The sequence below is a fragment of the Ursus arctos genome, unplaced genomic scaffold (assembly GCF_023065955.2).
Source record: "Ursus arctos isolate Adak ecotype North America unplaced genomic scaffold, UrsArc2.0 scaffold_34, whole genome shotgun sequence".
Taxonomy (NCBI): Eukaryota; Metazoa; Chordata; class Mammalia; order Carnivora; family Ursidae; genus Ursus; species Ursus arctos.
In genome coordinates, this window is record NW_026623030.1 from 11952966 (window position 1) to 11962887 (window position 9922).

At 50.1% G+C, this 9922-nt stretch overlaps 1 protein-coding gene across 1 annotated transcript; it reads left to right on the forward strand.

Moving 5' to 3' along the window:
• Positions 1-45: 45 nt before the first annotated feature.
• On the forward strand, positions 46-6139 carry CUNH5orf52 (chromosome unknown C5orf52 homolog). Its single transcript, XM_026484833.4, has 3 exons — positions 46-559; positions 2877-2985; positions 5823-6139. Exons 1-3 carry the CDS (start codon positions 189-191, stop codon positions 6006-6008), a joined length of 666 nt encoding a protein of 221 aa, XP_026340618.2. The 5' UTR covers positions 46-188; the 3' UTR covers positions 6009-6139.
• Positions 6140-9922: the final 3783 nt, after the last annotated feature.

Sequence of the window (9922 nt, forward strand, 5' to 3'; positions counted from 1 at the left end):
CTGCGTCCTCAGCCTCCTAGACTCCGCGCATACGTCCCGCCCCAACGTTCCACCTTCCGTCCCGCGTCTCCCGGGCAACGCGCCTTTGTCTGCGCGCCGAGTGGGCGCAGGGATTCACTCAGCGTCGGCGCGCTCGCCCTCCGACCTTGGCTCGGCCTCTGGCTCCCACTGCCCAGTCGTTCTGGAGCATGGGAGACGCGGCTGCCCGGCCGTTCAGGCCCTCGGTCACATGGGATCTGGGCTCGCCGTCGGTTTCTTCGGCTGCGACCACCAGTTCCCGGACCCACCGGGCCTGGGCCTCCCCGCACCGGCCTCTGGCTCCCACTGCGCAGTCCTTCTCGATCATGGGAGACTCGGCTGCCCGGCCGTTCAGGCCCTCGGTCACATGGGATCTGGGCTTGCCGTCGGTTTCTTGGGCTGCGACCACCAGTTCCGGCACCCACCGGGCCTCGGCCTCCCCGCATGTTAGATTGAGCAGCCAACCGGAAACCAACGTAGGGACCCGCCCGCGGGTCATCTTCCCGCCGCCGCGGAGCGCGCAGCCGCCGGTGTTCTTCAGGTGCGGCCCGGGTGTCCCGGGCTTTTCTCAGATCCCCGCTCCTCCAGCGGCCTTTGGGACCTCGGCCTTGGCTCTCCCAGAGCCCCGAGCTCTTCAGAGCCTAACACTCTGTTAAACCCCAAGAGAGCCTGGATTTCTCACGGATGCGAGCCCCAGCTCCTTCCCAGTCCAGCTCCTCGCACCCCGGGGGGCCCAAACGCCCTCAGCCCGGACTCTCGGGAGAAGGTGGAATTCCCATGTCCCACCTGCGTGTCTTCCGAATCTCCCCGGCCCTTTAGTCTCCCAGGCTTGACATCTTATAGCCCAGGAGTCTCCAGCGCCCTTTGGACCAGCCTTGAACTTCGTTAGAGCCTAGCGAGGCTCAGGTCCCCTCTGGCCTGACATCTCTCTCCTCAGGCTCTACGTGACTCAGTAGTCCTGGGAAAGGCCCTCAGCTCAGCCTGAGTCCCCACAGACCCCAACTTCCACTCCCTCCCTTCCATTCCACCATCCCGGCAGCATCCTCTAGGCTCCCACAGAGACCTTGCGCTGGAAAACAATTTGGTTCAAAATGACCATTTATTACTTGAAAGGGGATGTTTACAGTCACTGCCCCCCACCTTTTAAAAATTTTCCAACAAGTATTGGTAAATCTGGTGCAACACTGAGTAGGCGAAGCGCGTTTTATGTGTCTTTAAATATTTTACTTTTTTTTTTTTTTAACAGGATATGGGAGACGTTTTTATGTGAGCATCTCGTTTTTTGTATGTCATCCTTTTTATTTTCATGCCTTTGTTGCCAGAAAAATGTAAATGGGAGACTGGGGACATTTGTTTATACTAGTCTGTAAGTGTAAAACCATTCATAAAACCATAGCTCCAAATTGGCTGAAAATGAATTAGAAAAAAAATTTTAATCCTTCACAATGTTTTAACCTTTATTTATTTATTTTTTAAAGATTTTATTTATTTATTCGACAGAGACAGAGACAGCCAGCGAGAGAGGGAACACAAGCAGGAGTGGGAGAGGAAGAAGCAGGCTCCTAGCAGAGGAGCCTGATGTGGGGCTCGATCCCACAACGCCAGGATCACACCCTGAGCCGAAGGCAGACGCTTAACCGCTGTGCCACCCAGGCGCCCCTGTTTTAACCTTTAAATATTGTCTTTTTTGTCCTATCACAGTAGCATACACTTATAGGAACATAAGACAAGCAAGCAAAACGAATGGCCGCAGACAATCACTGTAAACATTTTGGTGTACATTTTTCCAGATCTATTTGTATATATGTCCTACAACATGGTGATACATCTTTTGGCGGAAAATTTTTTCACAAGAAATTTCACTGTTGTGTTCCCTACTCCCCCACCTAATGCACTATGGAGATCTGTTTTATTCATGACTGCAGAGTATTTTATTGTATGACCTAATTACAATTTATTCCATTGCTTCCCTATTGTACATTTAGTTTACAAATTTTTGGGAAGAAAATATGAACAATTATTTTGAAATGGGCAAAAACATTTTAGGGTACATATTTGCAAAACTGCTTTATGGTATAACTAAATTACCAAAAAGCAAAAACCTGGTGTTATCCATTCTTGACCTATTCTTCATTTTGGCCAAATTTTCATCCCTGGTTTCACCTGGAGCACTTGGCTCCGGTCCATACCCTGCTCCCCACCCCGACCCAACCCCTCCCATCCCATGTCCTTCCTCTCATCATAGGAAGTCTCCTCAAACCTCTTTCCACCACAAACTTCCCTCACTTTTCTAGACTTTTTCCAAGACTTCTTCCCTTAGAGTTCCTTCTTCTCTTAGAATTCCCCTATTAACCAGCCTAACCTCCAACCCTCCTTTCCCTGCCTCCTCTGATCCCTCCCCCTGCCAGTCTTTCTTAGACCTAGGCTCTGGAGCAAGTGCTCCCCACTTCACCCCCCCTCCCCAGATTCATCCCTCTTTACCCTACCCTACATCCCTCTTTACCCTACCCTACAACTTTTGCTCATCTCTAAGACCCCCACCTCCCATCTCATCCTATTTTTTCTCCTTAAGATGGCTGCTTCTGAGGACAGTTTTGAGTCCTGTTCACCCTTTTTTGTGGACTGCTCTGGGCCTTTCTGTCTTTCTCAGGATGACTTTTCCTCTCACCATCCAGAAAATACCCGTTTGGTGCACAGAAGCCGAGGCCTACTCCCTTGCTCCTCCAACAATGAGGACAGCTGTGCCTTTCCTAAGAATCCTGGGGAAGACTCAGTCACTCCCCTAGGACACCATCAAATCCGTCCCTGTCCTAGCCCTGGCCATCTCACCCCAAACTGCTTTTCCCTCCTACTTCCAGCTTAATGAATTCCAGTGAAGCAGCGGTGAAAAAATTGTTACCCAAGAGCAACTTATTCCGGGTGATTACTCGTGACAACCCCAACGCACAGCGAATCTGTGAGATGGAGGTAAAGTCATCAAAAGCTTTTGCATTAGAAGGTTTTAGTGGCTTGACCCATGTTCACTTCACCCTCCGCAATAGCCTGGTTGGGGGGTGGTGGGGAATCACAGATTTTAGAGGTGATAGGGAGCCATTAAGGTGCTCTAAAGCCCATTTTACAGAGGAGGCAACTGAGATTCGAGGTTACTGATTTGCCCCAGGTGTCACAGCTATTCCTGGGCTGAGGAAGCCAGGGAGAAGGATTCCATATTTCTTGGCTCTTGGGGCATTTTACTCCCTCCAATCATGCTATTTCTCTAGGAGATCGATGAATGGATTCCTACTATCTCCTGTAGAAAGAAATCTTGGGTCTTGGAGCTTGAAGTGGCATCAACACACTTTGGTCTGTTTTTTCCTTTAGGAATTCCCCCTGTTACCTGGAGGAGCACTGAGACCCTTCCCCTTTCTGCTTATGGACAAGTAGGGTTGGACCTGCTTCCCCAAAAGCCTGTAAAGAAGGGGAGGGAAAACTGTTGTCACCACACAGACTCAACTTAATTCATTAAATGCATCATTAGGGACTACTTAGGACAGGCACTGTGTTGGGCACTAGGAAGAGGCTGGTGAACACGATGGACTGTGAGAATGTACTCATTTCTTCAAGTGGAGAGGGAAGCCCAGCATTGAATTGCTGCCCCCTTCTTGACTCTGCTGGCTTCCCTCCATGTTCCAGGGCCAAATCTAGACGGGCCTATGAGATTCTGACATTAAAAAGAGTAGGAGAGGCTCGAGAGATAGAGCTAAATCCTCTTAAAGGCCAAAGAGACCAAAAGAAGAGCAGGGGTCTGGGTGTGTCTCCCTCTGCTAAGCTCCAGCGGCACGGTGTAGTGGAAAGAGGGTGGACTTGGCAATGGACAAGCTGGCTTTGTGAGACCTCAGGGAATGACATTTCCTGCAGGACTCCCTTTTCTCATTTGTAAAATAGGATCTATTAGGATCCTCTCCGTTGCAGGTGACTCAAACTGAACTAGTACAAGTAAAATGGAGAATAATGTGTTTACATCATCAAGGATGGGTAGGGCCGGGTCACTGACGTTTGGGCTGAGAGGAGCCGGGGACTCCAGTACCACGGGATGTGTCTTCCACTTTCCCTTTCCATCTCTTTTCCGTGTCTTTGTGCATGTTGGCATCATCGTCAGGCTGGCAGTCCCTGGGGAGCATGGCCACAGGAAGCCTAGAAACGAAATGGAGTGCTTCCGCTGTTGCTCACATCAGACAAATCCTGGGGAAACCTTGGTTGGCTCAGGGTGTGTCCGTGGCCCATCCTTGCCCCAGGCGGTGTGGCCAGGTGGTGTGGGCTGTTTTGACTGGCCCGGGATGGGTTGGGAGCCAATTTCGATCACCAGCGGGGGAGGGGATGTTCTGCCTTTGGCGAGTGGGGTGAGGATCTGTGAGATGTTGTAACTGGAGCCTCTCCTGAGGTGCTTCGTAGGTACCAGAGGACTGCGCCACCCTCCAGGCATCCAGAAACTGTCCTTTTAAAGCTGTAGTGGGCCTTTATGTGTTCTAGGTATTCAATATCCATTATGTATTATGTGTTATTAATAGTTCAGGAAATCGAGGCTCAGAGAGACGGAGTATCTTCACTAAGGTCGCACAGGGCATCGTGGTAGAGTTGCAAACCTGACTGACATCTTCCCTTAAGGCTGAAGACTGTCTTCTCCTTATTTGTAGACTTGCTACGGGCCCCGCTTGTAGGAGCTCAGTGGATTTGAGGCCTGAGTGGCAGCATGGCAGTGTTTCTGTTCTCCCCCGTAAACGTGCTCACGTGAGAAGAGGCAGCTTTGGCCAGCCACTGATTGCTCAGGACCTTGACAAGAACAGCTAAGCCCTTGGGTCTTGGGGGTCATCAGCGCACACTCTGAGAACCCACCCACTCTCCCTCTTCATCCCTTGTTCCCAAGATCCGCTCAGGTTCTTGGTTCATCCCTCGTTCCCTTTGCACAATAATCATGGCGTTTATGGAGTTTTCCTTTGCTTACGTTGTGCTGGGTTTTGAGACAGTGTCAGGGCTTAGAATCCCCAGGAGGGTTTGTGAACATGTCAGCTCCCAGGATCGCCTCCCACCTGGATCTGTTTTCACAGGCCCAACACTTCCCCATCCTCCAAAACCCAATCCCAATTTAGAAGTCAACCCTCCACGAGGCTTTTCTGGGTCTCTCCCCTCTTTGAGCTCTGTACTTCTTCGTAGGGCTGGGTTGTTCTCTGCCTCACTTAGAAACGTCTGGGCGTGTGCCCCAGCTTCCTGACTGTGTTGTAGTCTCTCTGAAGACCTGCGGCGGGTCTTTGCGTCACTTCACAGCTAGCTCATTGGAATAAGCAAATGACCGAGTGAGGCAAATGCTGTGCCTTCCCAGAGCTTACAGTCTCGGTGGGGACAGGACAGAAATGATACCCTAGACAAAATCAGCAGAGGTCCGTGTGATGTAGGGGATGCCTGAGACAGTATGTGGGAAGCACTAAGTGACTAATAGGGACAGGGTGATAGGATTTGAGGAGGAGGAGGAACCAGCTGTGCCTTTTCTCCACCCTCCCCGCCCCCCACCTCTTTCTGACCAGTTTTCCAGTAGAGATGTTGAGGTGCAAATCAGGCTCCCGGGCTGCAGACTGTCAGAGATACCGTAGGGGTTATGCAGCTCAATGCCCGCGTGTTACAAATCAGGAAACTGAGGCTCGCTCTGAGTCAACCTGTTGAGGGAATATTGAGTCCAGCTGGCCCATCCCCCGCCCCCCGTCAGCTGCACAGATGTGTTCCCTTCTGTGCACTAGCTTCTTCCCCCTAACATCAGCTCTGTTTTGTTTAAGATAAAAGCCATAGAGAAGACCAAGAAAAAGACCAGCCAGTTCTATGACCACCTGAGGAAGAAGTTCATGACAGACCAGCTCAGGAAGCTGGGGCGCTGGCGGCAGGAATCCATGAAAATCCAGCAGTACCTGGATAAGCTCCACATGGATGAACTCCAGAGTAAAAGGAAAAGCCAGCCACCCTAGTCAAGGGGGAATAATCTGCCCCTGGCCATGACCTTGCTAGGCTACAGGCAGAGGAAGGGCAGAAACTAGCCAGCCTACACCATCGTAGAACAACAATAAACTGAGACCGGTGGTCAGTAGAGCCCGAAAGCCCTCAGCAACTGTAATATTCCTTGCCCTGCCCCATCCCATCTGTTCTGGTGAAGGTGACCTGATGGGCCCGTGGCTGCCTGGTTGGGAGGAGGCTGAATTGAGCCGGCTTCCATGGCTAAAGCCAAGATCGACCTTCGGTACCCATGTGTCTGAAGTGAGATGCCAGGCCAAGTGTCCTGGGACAGTGAGTGGTACCTCAGGTGGGAAGGATTCAGTAAAGGCACTGCCTAGTGGTGAGGGGGTCAAGGTGAGGCATTGGACAGACCTAGGTTAAGCGCTATATCTGCCACCCATCAGCTGTGTGACTTTGTAACATCTCTGAGCCTCTGTTTCCTTATCCAAAACAATGGGGTGGTAGCCAGGGAACCTGCCTCCAGGAATTGGTGTGAGGATGTGGACGGCTTGGCCCAGGGCCCATCATTGCCGATGGCTGTTATCGTGATGGCTCCCTGATGGCTTCCGGCCTCGCCGATCCCCACTCCCTGGCCTGCCTGCTGTCCCGACTACACCCTGACAGTCCCCACTTTGTACCTTTACATGCACAGGCCCCTCATCCAGAATACCCCTTCAGCGCCCCCCAGGGCTCTCAGGAAACTCATCATCCTTCAAAGCTTATCTCAATGCCATTTTCTGCAAAACTCTTCTGACCTCCTTCTGCTTCCTGCCTGTCCTTCCCCCCCACATCCATGGCCTTTGCCACATGGGTTTCCTCTCCCCTCTGAACTTGGATTACACTGGGTGGCTTAATTCTGCCTTGTGTGGTAGCTATTTGGGCATTTGTCCTAACCCCTGATTAGATGGGACAGTCCTTGAGAGCAGGGACCAAGGATCCTCCCAGATCCAGTCCAGGCCTTTCCCGTGACACTTCCCCACCAGGCCCCAGTAGAAAAGGCCACTCCTTCCTGTGCCCACACCTCTGTCTGCACTAAGTGTGTGGTTGGCCATTTCTTGTTTGCTCACTGTCTCCCTGGCCAGACTGTGAATGTCTTAATGGCAGGGATGCTAACTTACTCATCTGTAACCACAATGCCGAGTAAATGGAGTCGTCCCTCGGTGTTTTCTGAATAAATGACTATTCCTCTTTGTATTATAGGTTTAGCACAGTGCGCAGAACAAGGACCTAGTACATCTGTTTTTAAGTCAACCAAGTCCCCTCATTTTACAGATGAGGAAACTGAGGCCCAGAGAGGTGATTTGATTTGCCTAGGGTCCTGCAGCAAGTCAGGGGCAGAGCGCTAGAAGCAGGTTTCTTGACTGCCATGGAGTGGTCATTCTGCATCACGACACCTGCTGGTAAGGACGTCAGACCTCTCAGGGGCTTTTGGAAGCCTTCCCCAGGAAGTCCTCCTCACTCATCCTCATCCTCATCCCGCCCCTCTCCAGGCTTGCTGCCTGGCAGCAGGCCTTCCCCTAAACTGAATATCCGGGAGCCTGCTCTGGTTCGTGATGTTTCTTTTCCTCCTTGTTGGTCTTCCTTTGAGAACTGGAGCGAGCTACTTTTCAGTTGGGGGTGAAAATAGTCTTTTTCCAAGCTCTTGTCTGTTTTCTTGGCTGATCACAACTGATTAGAATAATTGACTTTAAATATTTGAAATTTATCATACAAACACTATGACCACATTTCCCAAAAACCTCTTCTGTTTGATCAACCACTGCTAGCACTTTGGTATCTTTACTTTATTTGGTGTGTTTGTTTCCTTTCAAAAATTTTTTTCTTGCCTATCAGCCAATGTGACTGGAAAGGGGAGAGGCTTTGGGGATCTGGAGTCTTCAGAGGGCCCACAGAGCAGCCCCAGCCTTTCTTCCTCTAAACTGTCCCTGGGGTCTCCCTCCCTCCAGGATCTTGCTTAATGCAGCCTCCCCGAGCCTGACTCCAGTCTAGCCTCCAGCCACATGCACCCTCCCGGAGGGCTGGCCTTGGCTGAGGGTTTTTGCACGCTCATGCTGTGGCCCAAAGAACTGGGGGAATCCCTGGGAGTGAGATGGCAACCTAATGAGTCAGTTTATATTGTTCGAGAAATAGAATCTTGAAGCTAAGGAGAGGTTTAGAGATTCTTCAGTTCAGTGGCCACACATACACATGTGCGCATGTGCAGAACTCTCAGTTCAAATGTAATCTCACCCAGGCGCGCCTGGGTGGCTCAGTCGTTAAGCGTCTGCCTTCGGCTCAGGGCGTGATCCCGGCGTTATGGGATCGAGCCCCACATCAGGCTCCTCCGCTATGAGCCTGCTTCTTCCTCTCCCACTCCCCCTGCTTGTGTTCCCTCTCTTGCTGGCTCTCCCTCTCTCTGTCAAATAAATAAATAAAATCTTTTAATAAAGAAAAAACAAATGTAATCTCACCTGGAAGCGCATTCCAGTGATCAAGCCTATCGCCATATTAACATTTATTCAGCACTCCTGTGCCAGGCACAAGGCTCAGCTCTTTTCAAACATGATTCATTGAATCCTCCCCACAACAAAGTAGGTAATTTTATTAGCCCCATTAGGGGCCATTTATTAGCTCAGAGAGTTAGAATCCTTCCCTAAGGTTGGGCAGCCAGTAAGTGACAAAGGCCACCCTACACCTGTCTCACTCTGGAGACCATCTGCTAACCACCATGTGTTAAGTTCTCCATCTTTATTACTCTAGTTGGAGGTGGAGGGCCTGGGACCTAGAGCCTTCTGGAGCATGATTTCACAGATGGTGTTGCAAGGGCCTCAGCTGTAATATCAGCTGAGCTAAAACCCAAGTCTCCCTTCTACCAGGTGGCTAAGGAGACCTTGTCCGTGATCCTGGGGTAGATGTAGGCTGTTTAGGGAGAGTTAGGCTGGGTTAGGGAGATCTAGATGAGGGGAATGAAGTTGGGCACAGGAGTCCCTCCTACTGCCCATGAGCTGTGAAAAGATGTTCCCAGTTTCACCCTCAGGAAATCTCCATGGAATATCCTTTGTGTCTGAAGACCTATGCTGAGGACAGGGACAGATGAATGACACTCTTTTTAAAATAATTTTTTTAGGGGTGCCTGGGTGGCTCAGTTGGTTAAGCATCTGCCTTCGGCTCAGGTCATGATCCCAGGGTTCTGGGATCAAGCCCCACATCAGTCTCTCTGCTCAGTGGGGGGCCTGCTTTTCCCTCTCCCTCTGCTGTTCCCCCTGCTTGTGCTCTCTCTGTCAGATAAATAAGTAAAATCTTAAAAAAATTTTTTAAATTCAATTAATTAACATAAATGTATTGTTTGTTTCAGAGGTAGAGGTCAGTGATTCATCAGTCTTATTTAACACCCAGTGCTCATTACATCATGTGCCCTCCTTAATGTCTATCGCGCAATTACCCCATCCTCCCACCCACCTCCCCTCCAGCAACCCACAGTTTGTTTCCTATGATTAAGAGTCTCTTGTGGTTTGTCTCCCTCTCTGATATCGTCTGGTTTTATTTTTTCCTCTCTTCCCCTATGATCCCCTGTTTTGCTTCGTAAATTCCACATATGAGTGAGATCATATGATAATTGTCCTCTGATTGACTTATTTCACTTAGCATAATACGCTCTAGTTCCATCTACGTCAAGATTTCATATTTTTCATGGCTGAGTAGTTTCCATTGTGTACATATATACACCACATCTTCTTTATCCATTAGATGAATGATACTCTCTTTTAAAGGGATCAAGTCTGTTTGAGCATACCTTTAATTCTTGCCGAAAATACATTTCTTTCCCTCCTCTCCTATCACCACATTCATGTCACTACTTTAGAGAACTTGGAAAAACCTCCCAGTTTAGAAAACTTGCTCGGGGTACAGC

Excerpts from the sequence above, each read along its gene's own strand:
- CUNH5orf52 (XM_026484833.4), top strand. The coding sequence starts at position 189 with ATGGGAGACGCGGCTGCCCGGCCGTTCAGGCCCTCGGTCACATGGGAT. Across the intron at positions 560-2,876 it reads CAGCCGCCGGTGTTCTTCAG|CTTAATGAATTCCAGTGAAG; the intron begins GTGCGGCCCGGG and ends TCCTACTTCCAG. Across the intron at positions 2,986-5,822 it reads AGCGAATCTGTGAGATGGAG|ATAAAAGCCATAGAGAAGAC; the intron begins GTAAAGTCATCA and ends GTTTTGTTTAAG.